This window comes from Ranitomeya imitator, chromosome 2 (assembly GCF_032444005.1).
Source record: "Ranitomeya imitator isolate aRanImi1 chromosome 2, aRanImi1.pri, whole genome shotgun sequence".
NCBI classification, from domain to species: Eukaryota; Metazoa; Chordata; class Amphibia; order Anura; family Dendrobatidae; genus Ranitomeya; species Ranitomeya imitator.
Window position 1 is genome coordinate 125,549,692 of NC_091283.1, and position 23,920 is coordinate 125,573,611.

Here is a 23,920-nt window from a genome sequence, read left to right on the forward strand (position 1 = left end):
TTTTTTTTGCGTAAAAAAACGCTAATATATGCACAAAAAATGCGGAATGCATTCTAAAAGATAGGATGCATAATGTTAGCGTTTTTTTACCGGATTTATAGCGTTTTTATAGCGAAATTCCGCAAAAAAAACGCTAAAAATCCGGACATGTGCACATACCCTAAGTGCGCAGTCAGACGGCCGTATAGATCGGACCAGACCATGATGCACGGAATGGCTGGAGGCCCTCCACACCCGAGCGTGACCGCATCATACATGTCTACGCTGCTGTCATGCTCGAGACAGGAGAGTCGTGAAAAAAAGCCACAGTGCATTCCTACACCGCACTATTTAATGTATTTTTATAATTCTACTGTTTTGTAACGTGCTTCATCCCACTGTACAGTTTTGTACAGATAGCTATCTACTAATTACTTATACTGATATAAAAGAATATATAACTGATATTTATCATACGTATGTATCACTGCATTCATCGTGTTATAACAGTATACCCCACACAAGGGATATTGGGAGCTACATACAAAATGGAATCAAAGGTAAATAATATTCAATTGCTATCAAACACTGTGTCCGTATAATCTATTCGGACTTATAACCTTTTATTAATAATATGGCCACTACATGCCAAGATAAAAGCAGACTTTACAAAGCAGGTAAAAGTACTCATGTACATGTGACATTTAAATGGGGACTGGTGGACCCAATGGGACTGGTGGACCCACTGTGACATTTAAATGGGGACTGGTGGAACCACTGTGACATTTAAATGGGAACTGGTGGACCCACTGTGAGATTTAAATGGGAACTGGTGGACCCACAGTGACATTTAAATGTGGACTGGTGGAATGGGACTGGTGGACCCACTGTGACATTTAAATGGGAACTGGTGGACCCACTGTGACATTTAAATTTGGACTGGTGGAATGGGACTGGTGGACCCACTGTGACATTTAAATGGGAACTGGTGGACCCACTGTGACATTTAAATTTGGACTGGTGGAATGGGACTGGTGGATCCACTGTGATATTTAAATGGGACTGGTGGACCCACTGTGACATTTAAATGGGAACTGGTGGACCCACAGTGACATTTAAATGTGGACTGGTGGAATGGGACTGGTGGATCCACTGTGACATTTAAATGGGACTGGTGGACCCACTGTGACATTTAAATTTGGACTGGTGGAATGGGACTGGTGGATCCACTGTGACATTTAAATGGGACTGGTGGACCCACTGTGACATTTAAATGGGAACTGGTGGACCCACAGTGACATTTAAATGTGGACTGGTGGAATGGGGCTGGTGGATCCACTGTGATATTTAAATGGGAATTGGTGGACCCACTGTGACATTTAAATGTGGACTGGTGGAATGGGACTGGTGGATCCACTGTGACATTTAAATGGGACTGGTGGACCCACTGTGACATTTAAATTTGGACTGGTGGAATGGGACTGGTGGATCCACTGTGACATTTAAATGGGACTGGTGGACCCACTGTGACATTTAAATGGGAACTGGTGGACCCACAGTGACATTTAAATGTGGACTGGTGGAATGGGACTGGTGGATCCACTGTGATATTTAAATGGGAATTGGTGGACCCACAGTGACATTTAAATGTGGACTGGTGGAATGGGACTGGTGGACCCACTGTGACATTTAAATGGGAACTGGTGGACCCACTGTGACATTTAAATTTGGACTGGTGGAATGGGACTGGTGGACCCACTGTGACATTTAAATGGGAACTGGTGGACCCACTGTGACATTTAAATTTGGACTGGTGGAATGGGACTGGTGGATCCACTGTGACATTTAAATGGGACTGGTGGACCCACTGTGACATTTAAATGGGAACTGGTGGACCCACAGTGACATTTAAATGTGGACTGGTGGAATGGGACTGGTGGATCCACTGTGACATTTAAATGGGACTGGTGGACCCACTGTGACATTTAAATTTGGACTGGTGGAATGGGACTGGTGGATCCACTGTGACATTTAAATGGGACTGGTGGACCCACTGTGACATTTAAATGGGAACTGGTGGACCCACAGTGACATTTAAATGTGGACTGGTGGAATGGGACTGGTGGATCCACTGTGACATTTAAATGGGACTGGTGGACCCACTGTGACATTTAAATTTGGACTGGTGGAATGGGACTGGTGGATCCACTGTGACATTTAAATGGGAACTGGTGGACCCACAGTGACATTTAAATGGGAACTGGTGGACCCACAGTGACATTTAAATGTGGACTGGTGGAATGGGACTGGTGGATCCACTGTGATATTTAAATGGGAATTGGTGGACCCACTGTGACATTTAAATGTGGACTGGTGGAATGGGACTGGTGGAACCACTGTGACATTTAAATGGGGACTAGTGGGCCTAATGCGACCAGTGGAGGGGGACCAGTGGACCCAATGTGACAGGTAGAGGGGACCAGTGATCCCAGTGTGAGATTTAAATGGTGTTCTACTGGGTGAACCCAATATGGAGTATATGAGATTGTACATTTTATGGCGTGTTTTCTGAATACTTTACTAGTGCCACCTCAGGACAGCATACTGTATACGACGTATATTTGATCTTCATGTTCCAGGTCTGTATACTTGTACCATCAGATAAATCAGCTGTCTGCAATAGAAGCAGTTCCTAACAATGGCTGTCACCCTGCCCCTTGTCTCACTGTAGATCCCAGCACCAAAACAGCAGAGCACCTGCCAAGCCCCTCTCTATATATACTCATCCAGGGAGGTCAGCTATCCAAGAATGGACATGGCGAGCACAGCCTCTCCAAGTTGTATTTTTAGCTCAGTCCTTATCCATGTGTCGAAAGTTTGTTTTAATCACTCCCAGTTACTGTCTCCCACTGGCTTGGGTAATTGTTGGGTCCTTCTTTGTGGAAGAGGCAGAAGGAGATGTAAAGTTGGCACTTGGGCATCAGGATGGGTCATCAGTCAGAACAATCGTGTTAAGTCAGCGTACGGCTCACAAAGGTAAGAGATAATTACCGTCATGGCGGGCATCTTCAGGGTTTTACCACGTCTTTGCCTGAGGATCCTGTGAGTATTTTATATCTGTGTATTTTTCAACAATATCTTAAAGAAATGTAACCGGCAATGATTTACTATAATTTACAGGTTGGTAGATCCGGACTGTAAAGAATGGCACTGGCTATGAAACGTCGGTATGTTTATATATTTCTGAAATGTTCTACAGATTTTCTTTTTAAACGAGTGTAAAGATTAGCATTTAATTAAATAAACTGAATGACGGATTATGTGGGACTAAAATGCAGCATGAGAATGAACTGTTACAGTGCAAGATTAACTAGATAATAAATATTATTATTCCACTGTTACATTGTAAATATGTGACTAATTAATGGGAAGTTCGCTAATACCAATAAAGATCATTACAAGGGACATGGAACATTGTAAATACATTATATAACGTGTATCATAATGAAGGTGAAACCCCGACATTTTCCTTCTGTGTTGTTAGTATCATTAGATTAGAGCTTTGATTTTTCATGATTTATTTAATTGTAACCAGTGTGAGGACAAATGTGTTATCGGCATTCTACACGGTAAATCAGAATGACCTCACAATAGACAATCAATAGGACTGACTTATTCCATAAGGTGAGATGGCAACATATCTGTCTATGGAGGACTGTCCACATAGATAGACAGGAATACGCAAACTTAGGCTGCCGTCACACTATCAGTATTTGGTCAGTATTTTACATCAGTATTTGTAGCCAAAACCAGGTGAGGAACAAATAGAGGAAAAGTATAATAGAAACATATGCACCACTTCTGTATTTATCACCCACTCCTGGTTTTGGCTACAAATACTGATATAAAATACTGACCAAATACTGCTAGTGTGACGGCAGCCTTATACGTCCCATTTATGTACAAGACTTGTCTCGATAAGATGGTTCCTTCAATTTAATGGACATCTAAGGCTAGGGTCACATTGCGTTAGTGCAATCCGTTTAGCGCTAGCGCTAGCGGATTGCGCTAACGCAATGTTTTCTATGAAGCTGCGGTCGGGGTCGCGGTAACGTCCCCGCTCTCGCAGATCCCCGATCTGCGAGAGCGGGGAACGGACCGCGGGCGCGCCTCGGACGCTGCAAGCAGCGTCCGCGGCGCGCCAGGAATCACCGGCGCGTCGCTAGCGCGTGCCGAACATGGCACGCGCTAGTGAAGTGCGTTCCCATTGCCTTCAATGGGCGCGTTAACGGACGTGTTGCACGGCGTTAATTTCGCCGTGCAACGCTGTCCGTTAAACGCGGCCCCATAACGCAATGGGAACCCAGCCTTAGAAATAAGAACAAGACGTTATCTGGTGATTCCACCTACATATTAAATCACTAGTGCGGGCTACAATGGAGATCGGAAGGTGTAGACGCTGCCAGACAGTTTCTCCCTATCTCTGCAATCGGCAAGGTTCCGATCAATTGTGAAGTCAGTAGTTAAGTCTTCTAGGGAACCTGTCACATTATACATGCAGTCTTGTCTGTGGACAGGTCGGTATAGAGAAGAATCTGAGCAGGATGATACATAGGTTTGTTGTAAAAGATGTATAACTTGTGTTTTATTCATTGAAATCCCTGGTGTTTTTATGTATAGGAGTCCAGTGGGCGGTGCTATTCATTGACTGACAGCTATCTCTGCAGCACAGTCATACAGGGAAGACTGTCAATCACTGATAGCACTGCCCACTGGACTCCTATGCATACAAACAGGGATTTCAATGAATAAAATACAACTTTTACTGAAACTTTTCCAACAATACTGTCTATCAATCTGACCAGCTCCTTGTGCTCTATAACATCCTGCCTGCAGATCAGATATCATTTTCAGCATGACGGGTTCCCTTTAAATGATAGAATGGTTACTAGGAATATACTGCCCTACAACACTGCCTTTTCAAATAGGGTTGTCAGGTAGTGAGGTCCCTCTGATTAGCGATTCAGCTGAGTGTGAGGCTATGTGCACACGTTGCAGATTTTGCTGCGGATCTGCAGCTGTTTTCCATGCGTTGTACAGTACCATGTAAACGTATGGAAAACAAAATCCGCAGTGCACATGCTACTGAAAAAAAACGCAAGGAAACGCAGTAGTGCTTTTTCCGCAGCATGTCCATTCTTTGTGCGGATTCTGCAGCGGATTACACCTGCTCCTCAATAGGAATCCACAGATGTAAAACCGCAGTGGAATCCGCACAAAAACCGCGGTAATTCCGCAGGTAATCCGCAGTGCGGTTTACCTGCAGATTTTGCAAAAACAGTGCGGAAAAATCTGCACACCAATCCGCAATGGGTGCACATAGCCTAAAGGTACCTTCACACTGATCAACTTTCCAACGATCACGACCAGCGATACGACCTGGCCGTGATCGTTGGAAAGTCCTTGTGTGGTCGCTGGAGAGCTGTCACACAGACAGCTCTCCAGCGACCAACGATGCCGAAGTCCCCGGGTAACCAGGGTAAACATCCGGTTACTAAGCGCCGGGCCGCACTTAGTAACCCAATGTTTACCCTGGTTACCATTGTAAATGTAAAAAAAAAAAAAACACTACATACTCACATTCTGGTGTCTGTCACGTCCCTCGCCATCAGCTTCCCGCACTGACTGTGAGCGCCGGCTGGCCGTAAAGCAGAGCACAGCGGTGACGTCACCGCTGTGCTTTACGGCCGGCGCTGACACAGTCAGTGCGGGAAGCTGATGGCGAGGGACGTGACAGACACCAGAGTGTGAGTATGTTGTGTTTTGTTTTTTTTTTACATTTACAATGGTAACCAGGGTAAATATCGGGTTACTAAGTGCGGCCCTGCGCTTAGTAACCCGATGTTTACCCTGGTTACCAGTGAACACATCGCTGGATTGGCGTCACACACGCCGATCCAGCGATGTCAGCGGGTGATCCAGCGACGAAATAAAGTTCTGGCCTTCTAGCTCCGACCAGTGATGTCACAGCAGGATCCTGATCGCTGCTGCGTGTCAAATACAACGATATCGCTATCCAGGACGCTGCAACGTCACGGATCGCTATCGTTATCGTTCTAAAGTTGCTGAGTGTGACGGTACCTTAAGGAATAAGACAATGGAGCATAGCAGTATTCAAGCCATGGTTTATATAGTAGGCATACTTGTCCTGTGCATGAAGTACTGTATATGCCAAAGACTGGAAAAGAAATATGCCCCATTCTCTGGGATCCGTGCAGCAACTGAGTAACATGTGAGATGTATGCAAAATACTTATAAGCTGCGCTTCACAGTACCAGCAAAGTCTATGAGATTTCAGAAATCTTATACACACAGCTTGTTTTTTTTTCCTGACTATTTTGTCAAAGAGCTTGTTTTTTGCAAAATGCCGCATGTCATTTCTTTCAGCGTTTTTCACCCATTGGAAGCAATGAGTAGTGGAAAAATGCTGCAAAAAGGCAGGTATCAGGTTTTGCAGCGTTTTTGTGCCAAAACCCAATGAAATTAAATCAGATTATTTTGTATGCACTAAACTTTATCAGTATGTGCAAGAGACAAAAGGACCCTGAAAAAAATGCAGCAAAAACGAAGTAAAAAATGCTTGTTGTAAGGAGCTTAAATACAACTTAAACATGGCATAAAAAAAGCTGCAAAAACGCAACGTGTGAACATAACCTTAAAGACTCTCCATGATGGGATCGCTGTGCTCTGCAGAACGCCATGCCCTTAGAACTTAACAGTGAAGACGGCCCATAAGGCCCGTCTCACACCTCCAGATATTTCCGGTACCGGAAGAAACGGCCCCGGAGATATCCGTGTGTGCATGTAGACCATCCGTGTGTCATCTGTGTGTCCATGTTTATTGTCCGTGTGTCTATGTCCGTGTGTCCATGTTTAGCATCCGTGTGCTGTCCGTGTGTCTATGTCCGTGTGCTGTCCGTGTATCTATGTCCGTGTGTCCGTGTTTATCGTCCGTGTGTCTATGTCCGTGTGTCCGTGTTTATCGTCCGTGTGCTGTCCATGTGTCTATGTCCGTGTGTCCGTGTTTATCGTCCATGTGCTGTCCATGTGTCCATGTCCGTGTGTCCGTGTTTATCATCCGTGTGTTGTCCATGTCCATGTGTCCGTGTTTATCGTCCGTGTGCTGTCCGTGTGTCTATGTCCGTCTGTCCGTGTTTATCGTCCGTGTGCTGTCCGTGTGTTTATGTCCGTGTATCGAAACAATTTGTTTCAATTTTAACCCTATGACTTTAAAAAAGCACACGGACAGCACACGGACAGCACACGGACGGTACGTGAGGAAACTGTCACCACACGTACCGGAGCCACTGACGTGTGAAACCGGCCTAATCCTGTATGGATGAGAGCTTCCGATATGTATGGAAGTACACAGCCCTGATGTAACCCCAGCGGAGTCCCAGTGCATTTTGGCCATGAGTCATGACACATCTGGCACAATATTACTTTACAGGTTTCCAGTCCCCAGAAATTGTATTGTATAGAATGCCACAATATGATATCGAGATTAATATTCACATTCTGTTTTTGCACTATTTCTACAGCTTTACCATCTAATATCGGTTTGCGCTTATAATGGTGATCTGCAGACGTCTGAAGATGAGTCTCATGGATATCACAAAGATGTTTTCCATTCTAAGGTCAAGAGAAGAAGAAGACGAGGGCGCAGCTGAAGATGGCCGTGAACTTCATTTGGCGGTAACAATGGATAACCCCGAATACTTAACAAGTCTACTTTCAGAAGACAAATATAAGATGTTGGTGAACAGTCACAGTGGTTGGGGAGTTCCAGTGACTCCTCTTCGTCTGGCTGCTTCTAAGGGTTCTCTAGAATGTCTGAAGATCCTCCTGGCTAATGGGGCAGAAGTGGACATCTTAGATGTAAAGGCCCAAACTCCTCTGTTCTCTGCTGTCAGCGCTGGCCATTTTGATTGTGTCAGAGAATTACTCAAGGCTGGAGCTTGTCCTTCAGGAAGCATCTATAACAACTGCACTCCAGTACTTAACGCTGCCAGAGAAGGCAATGCCAGCATCTTAAGAGAACTACTAGATTATGGCGCAGAACCTAATGTCAAATGCAAGTTACCTGACTGGAGCACCAACATTGCGACCACTACAGGACCATTATACCTCTCGGCTGTCTATGGGCACTTGGAGTGTTTTAGGACCCTGCTTCTTTATGGGGCTGACCCAGATTACAACTGCACAGATGAGACACTTCTGAAAAGGATAAAGTATCCTAAAACCGTTTTGGACGTGTGCCTCAAGCATGGATGTAGGAAATCATTTGTGACCTTACTTGTTGATTTCGGAGCCGATGTCTATTTGCCCGACATCCACATTTCTAAGACATTCCCAAATCACGAGGCAATGGAACTTCTGGCAAGAGAAAGAGGTAATAGCAGACGTTGCGGTAAAGTATCCCTTAGCTTTCACATATATAGTTGTACCATCTGCAGACATATACACAGGAACATACACAATGATGTATGTGCCAATCAGACATCATAAAAGTGAGATTGGGCAGCTATAAGACATATTTGAAGGGAAGGGTTTATGTCTGGAGAAAAAAACTTTATTTTAGTTCTCAAAAATGTGTTCTAGTAATCACAGGGGTCCCACTTGCCAGACCCCCGCCAATCTTACTTTTCTTATGTCATTTGTTTGATTGACATGTAATAAAAGTGTACCACCGGGAATAAAGTGCCTCCGTCAGGAGCCCAGATAGCAGCTCTCAGCATATATTCACAATTTAGGAATTTCTATATAGACACAATTTGCATTTACCGTATATACTCAAATAGAAACCGACCCGAGTATAAGCAGAGACCCCTAATCTTGCCACAAAAAACTGGGAAAACTTAATGACTCGAGTATAAGTCTAGGGTGGAAAATGCAGCAGCTACCGGTAAATGTCAAAAGTAAAAATAGATACCAATAAAAGTAAAATTAATTGAGACATCAGTAGGTTAAGTGTTTTTGAATATCCATATTGAATCAGGAGCCCCATATAATGCTCCATACATACAGTTCATGATGGCCCCATAAGATGCTCCATATTAAAATATGCCCCATATAATGCTGCACAAAGGTTAATAATGACCCCATAAGATGCTCCATAGAGACATTTGCCCATATAATGCTGCACAAATGTTGATTATGGCCCCATAAGATGCTCCATATTAAAATATGCCCCATATAATGCACAAAGGTTAATAATGGCCCCATAAGATGCTCCATAGAGACATTTGCCCCATATAATGCTGCACAAACGTTGATTATGACCCCATAAGATGCTCCATAAAGTTATTTGCCACCATATAATGCTGCACAAATGCTGATTATGGCCCCATAAGATGCTCCATAAAGATATTTGGCCCATATAGTGCTGCACAAACGTTCATTATGGCCCCATAAGATGCTCCATAAAGATATTTGCCCCATGTAGTGCTGCACAAATGTTCATTATGGCCCCATAGGATGCTCGATAAAGATATTTGCCCCCATATAGTGCTGCACAAATGTTGATTATGGCCCCATAAGATGCTCCATAGAGATACAGTTAGGGCCAGAAATATTTGGACAGTGACACAATTTTCGCGAGTTGGGCTCTGCATGCCACCACATTGGATTTGAAATGAAACCTCTACAACAGAATTCAAGTGCAGATTGTAACGTTTAATTTGAAGGGTTGAACAAAAATATCTGATAGAAAATGTAGGAATTGTACACATTTCTTTACAAACACTCCACATTTTAGGAGGTCAAAAGTAATTGGACAAATAAACATAACCCAAACAAAATATTTTTATTTTCAATATTTTGTTGCAAATCCTTTGGAGGCAATCACTGCCTTAAGTCTGGAACCCATGGACATCACCAAATGCTGGGTTTCCTCCTTCTTGATGCTTTGCCAGGCCTTTACAGCCGCAGCCTTCAGGTCTTGCTTGTTTGTGGGTCTTTCCGTCTTTAGTCTGTATTTGAGCAAGTGAAATGCATGCTCAATTGGGTTTAGATCTGGAGATTGACTTGGCCATTGCAGAATGTTCCACTTTTTGGCACTCATGAACTCCTGGGTAGCTTTGGATGTATTCTTGGGGTCATTGTCCATCTGTACTATGAAGCGCCGTCCAATCAACTTTGCAGCATTTGGCTGAATCTGGGCTGAAAGTATATCCCAGTACACTTCAGAATTCATCCGGCTACTCTTGTCTGCTCTTATGTCATCAATAAACACAAGTGACCCAGTGCCATTGAAAGCCATGCATGCCCATGCCATCACGTTGCCTCCACCATGTTTTACAGAGGATGTGGTGTGCCTTGGATCATGTGCCGTTCCCTTTCTTCTCCAAACTTTTTTCTTCCCATCATTCTGGTACAGGTTGATCTTTGTCTCATCTGTCCATAGAATACTTTTCCAGAACTGAGCTGGCTTCTTGAGGTGTTTTTCTGCAAATTTAACTCTGGCCTGTCTATTTTTGGTATTGATGAATGGTTTGCATCTAGATTTGAACCCTTTGTATTTACTGTCATGGAGTCTTCTCTTTACTGTTGACTTAGAGACAGATACACCTACTTCACTGAGAGTGTTCTGGACTTCAGTTGATGTTGTGAACGGGTTCTTCTTCACCAAATTAAGTATGCGGCGATCATCCACCACTGTTGTCATCCGTGGACGCCCAGGCCTTTTTGAGTTCCCAAGCTCACCAGTCAATTCCTTTTTTCTCAGAATGTACCCAACTGTTGATTTTGCTACTCCAAGCATGTCTGCTATCTCTCTGATGGATTTTTTCTTTTTTTTCAGCCTCAGGATGTTCTGCTTCACCTCAATTGAGAGTTCCTTTGACCGCATGTTGTCTGCTCACAGCAACAGCTTCCAAATGCAAAACCACACACCTGGAATCCACCCCTGACCTCTTAACTACTTCATTGATTACAGGTTAACGAGGGAGACGCCTTCAGAGTTAATTGCAGCCCTTAGAGTCCATTGTCCAATTACTTTTGGTCCCTTGAAAAAGATTACGCTATGCATTACAGAGCTATGATTCCTAAACCCTTTCTCCGATTTGGATGTGGAAACTATCATATTGCAGCTGGGAGTGTGCACTTTCAGCCCATATTATATATATAATTGTATTTCTGAACATGTTTTTGTAAACAGCTAAAATAACAAAACTTGTGTCACTGTCCAAATATTTCTGGCCCTAACTGTATTTGCCCCATATGCTGTTGCTGCGATAAAAAAAAAATTACATACCTCTCGTCGCTCAGGCCCCCGGCACTTGCAATACTCACCGGTCCTCGTTTCGGCGCCGCTGTCTCTTCCGCGTCCTCTGCACTAACGTTCAGGCAGAGGGCACGGACTAACCACATCATCGCACCCTCTGACCTGAGCGTCACTGCAGAGGACACGGAAGACGGAGCCCGGCGGTGGAAAGAGGAGCAGGTGAATATCACGCAATGCTCCCCCTCCCCATTATACTCACCTGCTGCCGGCGCAGTCCCTGGCAGCTTCCCTGATGGTTTTCTCCGGGTGCTGACAACTTCTTCCAGCGTTGAGCGGTCACATGGTACCGATCATTACAGTAATGAACATCGGGTCCATATTCATTACTGTAATGAGCGGTACCATGTGACCGCTCAACGCTGGAAGAAGCTGTCAGCGCCCGGAGACCTGTCTGGAGATGCAGGGACCGCGCCAGGAGCAGGTGAGTATGTCACTGCCGCCGCTCCCCCTCCCCGCCAACCCCCCTGGGACAATTATTCGAGTATAAGCCGAGAGGGGCACTTTCAGCCTAACAAAATGGGCTGAAAATCTTGGCTTATGCTGGAGTATATATGGTAAATTTGACTTATTTGGTAATTACAAGACTTTACTTAACTTTTTACTAATTCTTAGTTACTCTTCGATATTCTCAGTACAATTCTGACAGTTGCTATTGGAAACAGATAATAATAAGCTTGTAGTCAGACACACTTCTAACAGATTAGCTAATGCCATATAATGCAGTGGTAGAGCGAGTTATTAATGTACAAGCCCTAGTGTAAAGACTTCATTCCCAAATTTGAAATTAGCAGAAAAGCTTTTATGCAAACATTAATCCATCAGGGAATGTTGTGGGATTTCAGCTTTCAAAGCAGCTCTTGAATCAGACAAAAAAAGTGAAAACTGAAAGAGACAGTCTCCTTGCTCTCTCTTCGGGCTCAGACGGCACATGACCGATGCAGTCATTTCTGCGACTAGTTACTCTGCGATTCTTTCCTATCAGTGACCAACATGTAGAACTAATCACAAATGAAATAAGTCCTCATTAGTGATAAGCGAGTATACTCGTCAGTCGGGTCTCTCCGAGCATGCTTGGGTGGTCTCGGGTGAGTATTTTGTTGTGCTCGGAGATTTAGTTTATGTCGACGCAGCTGCATGATTTGCGGCTGCTAGACAGCTTGAATACATGTGGGGGTTCCTTAACAAACAGGCAATCCCTGCATGTGTGCAATCTGTCTAGCAGCCGCAAATCATGCAGCTGCGTCGACATAAACTAAATTTCCGAACACGCTGAAATACTCGGAGAACACCTGAGCATGCTCGGAGAAACTCGAGTATCAAGTATCCTCGCTCATCACTAGTCCTCATCTTTTGTCTGATTCCAGAGCTGCATTCAGAGTTTTGATATCTTTGGAGCTGAAATTTCACAACATTCCCAGAACATTCCCACTGATTAGCTGCAGCAATCACATGACATCTCCTGTTGGGAGAGGAAGCAAGGATTTTTACCACCAGTTTTAATATAAAAACTGCTGCAGCTATTTCAGCTGGATGCGTGTCCGAGGATGCACATTCAGCTGAAATTTATTGTGACGCAGAGACTCGCCAGGTCAGTGCACCACAATACACGCCGCCGGTCGTTCAGAGGCCGGCAGCTGATGTCAGCGTGTCAGTCACCGGCGGTGCATAGCAGTGACGTTGTGTTGCCCATAGCAGACACGCCGAAGTCAGCTGCCGACTCCTGCACCAGCTATTGACGAGTACACTGCTGGTCATGGGAGCGGGGTAAGGGGAGAAGAATCTTTTTTTTTTTTTAGTATATTAGAGAAAAGTGGCAGAATGGGGAGCATTATTGCAGGATGGGCCCAGGAGCAGGGACATTATACCAGGATGTGGGACATTATTACTGGAAGCTGCCCAGGTTGGGGATATTATTACTGGAAGGGGGTCCAGGATATGGAACATTATACCAGGAAGGGGCCAGGATAGGGACATTATTACAGGAAGGGGCTCAGCATGGGGGACATTATTACATTATGAATGGGGGGCAGCACGTCAGTCTTTATAGGATTTAGAAAGCTATAAGGGCTAATACATCTGTCCAACAACATGCAGGTGGAAGCCAAAGTCCAAATTTTACGCCAAGGTCCATCAAACATTAGTTACGCCACAGTGCAAAACCATTTTATAGTTTGCACATAGAAATAATCTACATAAAAAATGTATTTTGTAAATACATCAAATTAGTTATGCTGTTTCCAATAACTTGTAGAGCTTTGCTGTGAAATATTCTGCAGGATATAAGCTTGGGCTATGTTCATGTGTCCATTTGGGATATGTTTGTAATGGATCTGGTTGAATATAAAAATTGAAATAGAAAAGTAGATACCAAACCTTGGTTTCCGCTTCATATCAGATTTTGTTCCTTTCAGTTTCCATTTTTTTCTTCTTTGATAGGATCTACAGTCATGGCCAAAAGTATTGACACCCCTGCAATTCTGTCAGATAATACTCAGTTTCTTCCTGAAAATGATTGCAAACGCAAATTATTTGGTATTATTATCTTCATTTAATTTGTCTTAAATGAAAAAAGACAAAAAGAATTGTCCTAAAGCCAAATTGGATATAATTCCACACCAAACATAAAAAAGGGGGTGGACAAAAGTATTGGCACTGTTCGAAAAATCATGTGATGCTTCTCTAATTTGTGTAATTAACAGCACCTGTAACTTACCTGTGGCACCTAACAGGTGTTGGCAATAACTAAATCACACTTGCAGCCAGTTGGCATGGATTAAAGTTGACTCAACCTCTGTCCTGTGTCCTTGTAAGTACCACATTGAGCATGGAGAAAAGAAAGAAGACCAAAGAACTGTCTGAGGACTTGAGAAACCAAATTGTGAGGAAGCATGAACAATCTCAAGGCTACAAGTCCATCTCCAAAGACCTGAATGTTCCTGTGTCTACCGTGCGCAGTGTCATCAAGAAGTTTAAAGCCCATGGCACTGTGGCTAACCTCCCTAGATGTGGATGTAAAGAAAAATTGACAAGAGATTTCAACGCAAGATTGTGCGGATGTTGGATAAAGAACCTCGACTAACATCCAAACAAGTTCTAGCTGCCCTGCAGTCCGAGGGTACAACAGTGTCAACCCGTACTATCTGTCGGCTTCTGAATGAAAAGGGACTGTATGGTAGGAGACCCAGGAAGACCCCACTTCTTACCCCGAGACATAAAAAAGCCAGGCTGGATTTTGCCAAAACTTACCTGCAAAAGCCTAAAACGTTTTGGAAGAATGTTCTCTGGTCAGATGATACAAAAGTAGAGCTTTTTGGGCAAAGGCATCAGCGTAGAATTTACAGGAGAAAAAAAGAGGCATTCAAAGAAAAGGACACGGTCCCTACAGTCAAACATGGCGGAGGTTCCCTGATGTTTTGGGGTTGCTTTGCTGCCTCTGGCACTGGACTGCTTGACCGTGTGCATGGCATTATGAAGTCTGAAGACTTCCAACAAATGTTTCAGCATAATGTAGGGCCCAGTGTGAGAAAGCGGGGTCTCCCTCAGAGGTCATGGGTCTTCCAGCAGGACGGACCCAAAACACACTTCAAAAAGCACTAGAAAATGGTTTGAGAGAAAGCACTGGAGACTTCTAAGGTGGCCAGCAATGAGTCCAGACCTGAATCCCATAGAACACCTGTGGAGAGATCTAAAAATGGCAGTTTGGAGAAGGCACCCTTCAAATATCAGGGACCTGGAGCAGTTTGCCAAAGAAGAATGGTCTAAAATTCCAGCAGAGCATTGTAAGAAACTCATTGATGGTTACTGGAAGCGGTTGGTTGCAGTTATTTTGGCTAAAGGTTGTGCAACCAAGTATTAGGCTGAGGGTGCCAATACTTTTGTCTGGCCCATTTTTGGAGTTTTGTGTGAAATGATCAATGTTTTGCTTTTTGCTTCATTCTCTTTTGTGTTTTTTCATTTAAGACAAATTAAATGAAGATGATAATACCAAATAATTTGTGTTTGCAATCATTTTCAGGAAGAAACTGAGTATTATCTGACAGAATTGCAGGGGTGTCAATACTTTTGGCCATGACTGTATTTGTTCTACAGGTGTCTCTGAACACCTCTAGTCTCTGGGCATGCACGGAGCTTAAAATCAGATCCATTAAGTGATATGGCAACAGAATTCCAATTTCAATGGAAAACTAAATCTCTAGATTACCTTGGTATCAATCTAACAAAACCAAATCTAAAAGCAGGGGAAGAAAATCTATCCTATGTCCGCAAAGAATTACAGAAACAAATTCCAAGGTTTTCACCGTTAGAAACATGTTGGTTTGGAAAAATCATTTTATAGAAGACGAACTTACTACCCAAGATCAAATATATTCTTAGGACTATTCCTATACTCATTCCAACTGTGTGGATTAACGAACTACAAAAACATCTATCTGACTACATATGGAAGTCCAATCCCCCCAGAATCCCAAATAAAATAAATAGAATTTGTCACCAGGTTTTTGCTATGTAATCTGACAGCAGCATGAGCTAGGGACAGAGACCCTGATTCTAGTGATGTATCACTAAGTTTACTGGGTGTAGCAGTTGTGATAGAATCACAGTTTTCTCTAGTGGAGGGAGCTCTGAATGCTGAGCTCTGTATAACGCCGCCCACCCCTCTGATTGGTAGCTTTCTATGTTCACTGTATATTGTCAGCAAGCTGCCAATCAGGAGGCAAGAAACACCTAGTCTTGTAGTGATAATCTACTGCTGATAAAACACTGCATTTAAATAAAAACACACAGCATAGTAAGTGACACATCGCTGGAATCGGGGTCTCTGCCCCTACATTACGCTGCACTCAGATTATATAGCAAAAACTTGCTGATAATAGTCCAATGCCCTCACTATTTTTGTGTTTAATTAAAGGCAATCAGTGTCTTAATTAATTAAATATACCATATAATTATTTTGTATTTCAATTTGTTGTCTTACAATGCTACAAAAGACACTTTTTAAAACTAACACAATGTACTCTAAATTTATTTCACAGAATCAGCTATCCATACATAGTCTTAGTGACATCACCGCTCTGCGGACTATCAGGGTCACTTGTGCTCTTCGTGACCCGGAAGTGACTTTTACAATGCAAGTCTATGGAGCATCCGAACAAGACTCCATAGGCTTTCACTGTAGAAGAGACTTCCGGCCCATGCATAATTACCTGCCTGTGAAATCTGATCTCTGCCGGGTCAGAGCAGTCACAGATTGCCTCTGCCGGCACTTCTGCGGCTTCCAATGACGTTGATAGAGCAGCTGCTTCTCTTACAGGCTGTTCTGTTGATGGGAATGACTGCCCATGTCATGGTGATTGACAGCTGGCTAAGGGTGCCGTCTCACAGTGGCACTTTGGTCGCTACGACGGCACGAACCGTGACGCTCCATCATCGCACCATTATCGCTCCAGCGATAATTTCATGACGTATGTGCGATGTAGAAGCCGTTGGTTACTATGCGCACATCGTATACAATATTGTGCACACCTTTGTTACACCATGCGATCATGCCGCCACAGCGGGACACTAGACGACGAAAGAAAGTTTAAAACGATCTGCTACGACGTACGATTCTCAGCGGGGTCCCTGATCGCAGGAGCGTGTCAGACACAGCGAGATCGTAAGTATATCGCTGGAACGTCACGGATCGTGCCGTCGTAGCGATCAAAATGCCACTGTGTGACGGTACCCTAACTGCGGGATACCAACCGTCCGTCAGCATGACCACAGCAGTCACGCCCCATCGACAGAGCAGCCCATAAGATCGGATCTGTTGATATGATGCAGCAGATTCACCGGCAAGAGCCGTCAGTGACCGCTCTGGTGCTAGGCAGAACAGACAGGTAAACTAGGGTAGGTACTAAGGTAAACAGGGTCCACGATAGCACAAAAAACTGATACAAGGAAATCGAACCCAACACAAAATTGTACAATAATAAGATTTTATTGATAAATACATTGCATAAAAACAGCGCAGGAAAAAAAGTCATGATAAGGATAAAAAAACAAAAAAGACAATCTGACGCCGTGGGAAAACCAAATATTTGTTACGATACATAAACAATAAAAACATATTTGAACTAAAAACTGATCATTAGATAAAAGCATAATGGAAAACCATTGTTTTTGGTAAGCCATTCTATCTTCTATACGTTTTTTTTTGTTGAAGTGCACACCATGTTTTTTTTTTTGTCCATCCAGAAAACAGATAGCAAATAGAACAGATGCAAACTAAAGACATTTCAGGAGAAAAAAATAATTGAAAAGAGTTGATCCTGTAATTAAAAGTTCATTTTTTTTTGCTCCTCAAATGGATCATAAAAAATGGAATAACAAACGGACATGTGAACATCATTTTAGGTCAGTAATTAGAGCCGTTCCTGAGGCCTCGAGGATTCAGATGTCGGTGATTTTTCTGGTTTGCGAGAAAAAAAAAAACAGTCCAAGTGTGATCAGTGTTCGGTCAGTGTGTCAATTTTTACCATTACTGTTTATGATTTTCTCATGAGAAAAAAACATAAATACATAAATTGCATAGCCTTTCTTCCCAGTGCAGTGGTAATCACAGAAAACACACGGATCACTGATCTTTCTCAGACCCATAAACTTGTATTCGAGTTTGATCCATGACTTGGATGAAACATGGACATGTCTCCTCTTTTTTTTTTTAATAGACCACTCGGTCCGCAATATAACCCGGACGTGTGAACAACTCCATATACTATAATGGCTACGTGATTTATCGGTGAAAAACAGACGTCTGAGTGAGGCCTAACAGTAGGGTCCAACGGTGACGTCGGCGTTTGTAGGATTAGAAACATGTCTTAGTTCTTCCAGATTTGTCTACGGGCTGTATCTGATATTTCAGGTAACCTCATTTACTCACACAGAGCTTAGTGGCAGTATCAGTCCCAGCCCAAATCCTACACTTCACTAATCTCATGCAATCACCCTAATAACCAAATCGCTAACTCCTATAGCAGTGTACTATGAAGTTTGGCTTTGTCCTCCTCAGTTCTCTTACTGGATATTTCTCCTGAAGACATGAAATTCTGCACTTTTTAATGATAACTAATGATAACTATTGTAAAATATTAATTCCTGTTGTTACTTTACAGTACATCCAAAGTCTCTGATGTCCCAGTGCCGTTTGACCATACTGAAGTTGTTGCGACAAGTGGAAAAGATGCAACATCTCCACCAGTTAGAGATCCCTCAGACAATGATCCGATATCTCCTGCATGAGTCATAATCAGAAAATAAAACACCAAGAACTGGATGAAGATCGTACAGTAACAATTATTGAGACGAAACATGAACTATGGCCTCTATCGGGATTAAACCACTCAATGGTCTCTTTGAAACCGTGTATTTGAAATGGGGCTACCCATGATTTATATTAGTAGAAGAAGGGTCTGAGCGTCCAAAGATGAATATGAGGGTATGCGAAATAGCTTTTTTTTTTGTGTGTATATCATTGACATAATACGTAGGGAGATTTTCTTTTACAGCTTGTATCAGTGTCATGCCTGACATGGAGATGGGGACATGAGTGCCAAGATATTCTTATAGCAGCTACCTGAAGCCATCACTGGGGGATCTCGCTGCAAACAAATGTTCAATGTCCCTTACATCCTAAAGTCAAGATAGAATCAATGTTCCACTGGATCAGACGACCGGCCCGCTGCACAGGACCTCATGTGCAGAGCTCTGGATAAAGAATGGTCTCAATAAACTTTTTTTTAAAATATGTCCCCTTTAACCCCTTCATGACCGGGGGATTTTTCGTTTTTCCGTGTTCGTTTTTCGCTCCCCTCCTTCCCAGAGCCATAACTTTTTTATTTTTCCGTCAATTTGGCCATGTGAGGGCTTATTTTTTGCGGGACGAGTTGTACTTTTGAACGACATCATTGGTTTTAGCATGTCGTGTACTAGAAAACGGGAAAAAAATTCCAAGTGCGGTGAAATTGCAAAAAAAGTGCAATCCCACATTGGTTTTTTGTTTGGCTTTTTTGCTAGGTTCACTAAATGCTAAAAATGACCTGCCATTATGATTCTCCAGGTCATTACGAGTTCATAGACACCAAACATGACTAGGTTATTTTTTATCTAAGTGGTGAAAAAAAATTCCAAACTTTGCTAAAAAAAAAAAAAAAAAATTGCGCCATTTTCCGATACTCGTAGCGTCTCCATTTTTCGTGATCTGGGGTCGGTTGAGAGCTTATTTTTTGCGTGCCGAGATGACGTTTTTAATGATAGCATTTCGGTGCAGATACGTTCTTTTGATCGCCCGTTATTGCATTTTAATGCAATGTCGCGGCGACCAAAAAAACGTAATTCTGGCGTTTCGAGTTTTTTTCCCGCTACGCTGTTTAGCGATCAGGTTAATACTTTTTTTTATTTGATAGATCGGGCAATTCTGAGCGCGGCGATACCAAATATGCGTAGATTTGATATTTTTTTTATTGATTTATTTTGATTGGGGCGAAAGGGGGGTGATTTAAACTTTTATGTTTTTTTTATTTTTTTCACATTTTTTTAAACTTTTTTTTTTAACTTTTGCCATGCTTCAATAGCCTCCATGGGAGGCTAGAAGCAGGCACAGCACGATCGGCTCTGCTACATAGCAGCGATCTGCTGATCGCTGCTATGTAGCAGAATTGCACGTGTGCTGTGAGCGCCGACCACAGGGTGGCGCTCACAGCGACGGGCAATCAGTAACCATAGAGGTCTCAAGGACCTCTATGGCTACAATGGAGACGCATCGCCGATCCCCGGACATGTGACGGGGGTCGGCGATGACGTCATTTCCGGCCGCCCGGCCGGAAGCGGTAGTTAAATGCCGCTGTCTGCGTTTGACAGCGGCATTTAACTAGTTAATAGGTGCGGGCAGATCGCGATTCTGCCCGCGCCTATTACGGGCACATGTCAGCTGTTCAAAACAGCTGACATGTCCCGGCTTTGGTGCGGGTTCACCGCGGAGCCCTGCATCAAAGCAGGGGAGCCGGCATCGGACGGTATAGTACGTCCGATGCCGGTAAGGGGTTAATATGAAAAAAAAAAAAACCTTACATGGCCACCAATCTGTTGAAAGTTAGGAACAGGACAAACATATTCTACAGTAGGCATTGAATGGTGTTTTAGTTCACTGATCCCAACTGAGTTCTTTTATCATACACTATATAGACAAAAGTATTGTGACACCTACACATTACATCTACTGATGATTTCATGCTACCAATTCCTAGGCATTAAAGTGTACTTGTCAGCAGAATTTAGCTAAGTAAACTACCGGCATTGTCAGGTATCCGCTGTTATACTGATTAAAATGATATCTGTGTAATCAGTGTTAGAAGTCTTAAGTTAATGATCTGCCCATGCTCCGGGGCAAGACTGTAGGCAGAGTCTTATCTTCCTGCTCTAAACCAGAGAAACCAAGAAGAGACCAGTCCACAGGCCGCCCGGAAGCACAAACCTGTTCCTCACCAGAGAGACAGACTGTTTGTGCTTTGGGTGGGGTGGCCGTGGGCAGGTCTTACAGATGCAAAAAAGCTGCATGTCATATAGTGAAGCTACATAAAGATGAGAAAGTAATAAAAAAAGAAAAGAAATACAGATCCAACTAGAGATAAGCAGGACGAACAGATGACGTCATGCCGGCTAATCTAAAGCTGCGCTGTGGCCGCCGGAAGGTAAGAGAATCATGGCCTCCTGTCCAGCCGTTATGTAGAACTGATCTAGACGCTGGACCAAAGACCATCTCTAGTCCCAACTGTCCTGGATTTGGGTCTACGCCCTGCAATATCAGGTGTCGAATTTCTTTCACTACCACCGCCCCTCCAACATCTCCTCCTGCCATGGGAGAAAGAAATGGTAACTGGGCGAGGAATGGGTGTAGCCAAATTTTGCTACAACAAGCACCGCATAATCTGTCCCTCTTTCTGTTCGCCAAAAGTTAGGAGTTATGCTGTACCTCAATACAAAGAATCACCATGTTAGGATTTCTTAGGTCTAGAAAGAGAACAATGTGTTGTATCGCTATAGATACTGTAAGAGGAAACATGGAGCAAATCCTGATTCTGCCTCAGACCTGTCCCCTGTACAGCTCAGTACTTCTCAGAAAGTTGGGAAAATCTGGACAGTTTAAGAATTTTGCTACTCTACAAGGCTGGCCCAGATTACAACTGTTTGCACCTTACATAGTTATTAAGGTTGAAGGAAGACTATAAGTTCATCTAGTTCAAGCCATAGCCTAACCTAACATGCCCTAACATGTTGATCCAGAGGAAGGCAAAAAAACCCATGTGGCAAAGAGTAAGCTCCACATTGGGGAAAAAAATTCCTTCCCGACTCCACATACAGCAATCAGACTAGTTCCCTGGATCAACGCTCTATCAAGGAATCTAGTGTATATACCCTGTAACATTATACTTTTCCAGAAAGGTATCCAGTCCCCTCTTAAATTTAAGTAATGAATCCCTCATTACAACATCATACGGCAGAGAGTTCCATAGTCTCACTGCTCTTACAGTAGAGAATCCGCGTCTGTTATTATGCTTAAACCTTTTTTCCTCCAAACGTAGAGGATGCCCCCTTGTCCCGGTTTCAGATCTATGATTAAAAAGATCATCAGAAAGGTCTTTGTACTGTCCCCTCATATATTTATACATTAAAATAAGATCACCCCTTAGTCTTCGTTTTTCCAAACTAAATAGCCCCAAGTGTAATAACCTATCTTGGTATTGCAGACCCCCCAGTACTCTAATAACCTTGGTCGCTCTTCTCTGCACCCGCTCTAGTTCAGCTATGTCTTTCTTATACACCGGAGACCAGAACTGTGCACAGTATTCTAAGTGTGGTCGAACTAGTGACTTGTATAGAGGTAAAATTATATTCTCCTCATGAGCATCTATGCCTCTTTTAATGCATCCCATTATTTTATTTGCCTTTGTAGCAGCTGCCTGACACTGGCCACTGAATATGAGTTTGTCATCCACCCATACACCCAGGTCTTTTTCAATGACGGTTTTGCCCAGAGATTTAGAATTAAGCACATAGTTATACATCTTATTACTTCTGCCCAAGTGCATGACCTTACATTTATCCCCATTAAAGCTCATTTGCCATTTATCAGCCCAAGCTTCTAGTTTACATAAATCATCCTGTAATATAAAATTGTCCTCCTCTGTATTGATTACCCTGCAGAGTTTAGTGTCATCTGCAAATATTGAAATTCTACTCTGAATGCCCCCTACAAGGTCATTAATAAATATGTTAAAAAGAAGAGGGCCCAATACTGACCCCTGTGGTACCCCACTGCTAACCGCTACCCAGTCCGAGTGTGCTCCATTAATAACCACCCTTTGTTTCCTATCCCTGAGCCAGCTCTCAACCCACTTGCACATATTTTCCCCTATCCCCATTATTCTCATTTTATGTATCAACCTTTTGTGTGGCACCGTATCAAAAGCTTTTGAAAAGTCCATATACACTACATCCACTGGGTTCCCTTGGTCCAGTCCGGAACTTACCTCTTCATAGAAACTGATCAAATTAGTCTGACATGAACGGTCCCTAGAAAACCCGTGCTGATACTGGGTCATGAGGCTATTCCTCTGCAGATACTCCAGTATAGCGTCCCTTAGAATGCCCTCCAGGATTTTACCCACAGTAGAGGTTAAGCTTACTGGCCTATAATTTCCGAGTTCAGTTTTTGTCCCCTTTTTGAATATTGGCACCACATTTGCTATACGCCAGTCCTGTGGTACAGACGCTGCTATTATGGAGTCTTTAAAGATTAAAAATAATGGTCTATCAATGACTGTTCCTTAATTCCTTGGTCTCCTAAAAGGGGTTCTCTGGTCTAAATCAACTCTATGTGACTGCAGACTTATGAATCCTCACAGTGCACAAGCTGCATGCTGTGAGGATTCTCTAGTGTCAGCGCCAGGATTAATGGTCATGTGACTGCAAGTGTTTTATATGAATGTTCCTGGCCACATTCCAACTAGCCTATTACCAGCCTCGCGCAGTACACTTGCATCCTAGAAGTCTAGTCGGATCCTGTCTGGGAGTGACAGAAATATGTCTTATATTCTAGGTTCTTCAAAGTAGCCACCTTTTGCTTTGATGACTGCTTTGCACACTCTTGATGAGCTTCAAGAGGTAGTCACCGGGAATGGTTTTCACTTCACAGGTGTGCCCTGTCAGGTTTAATAAGTGGGATTTCTTGCCTTATAAATGGGGTTGGAACCATCAGTTGTGTTGTGCAGAAGTCTGGTGGATACACAGCTGATAGTCCTACTGAATAGACTGTGAGAATTTGTATTACGGCAAGAAAAAAGCAGCTAAGTAAAGAAAAACGAGTGCCCATCATTACTTTAAGAAATGAAGGTCAGTCAGTCTGAAAATTTGGGAAAACAGAGCGGCCTACCACGTTCACTAATCAAAGTCATTTTATGTTTGTGTGTGTGTAGCCCATTCACTATCTCCATCTATCCCCCACCCCCTGAAGATGGCTGGACCATCATTGTAAATACATCATTGTAAATACACACCTGT

General features: G+C 43.2%; 1 protein-coding gene across 1 annotated transcript; it reads left to right on the plus strand.

Annotated features, from left to right (window-relative positions):
* The first annotated feature begins 2,839 nt into the window (after positions 1 to 2,839).
* Positions 2,840 to 19,107, plus strand: ASB12 (ankyrin repeat and SOCS box containing 12). Its single transcript, XM_069755498.1, has 4 exons — positions 2,840 to 3,015; positions 3,160 to 3,206; positions 7,581 to 8,431; positions 18,478 to 19,107. The coding sequence occupies exons 3-4, from the start codon at positions 7,612 to 7,614 to the stop codon at positions 18,609 to 18,611; spliced, it is 954 nt and encodes a 317-aa protein (XP_069611599.1). The 5' UTR covers positions 2,840 to 3,015; positions 3,160 to 3,206; positions 7,581 to 7,611; the 3' UTR covers positions 18,612 to 19,107.
* The last annotated feature ends 4,813 nt before the right edge of the window (positions 19,108 to 23,920 follow it).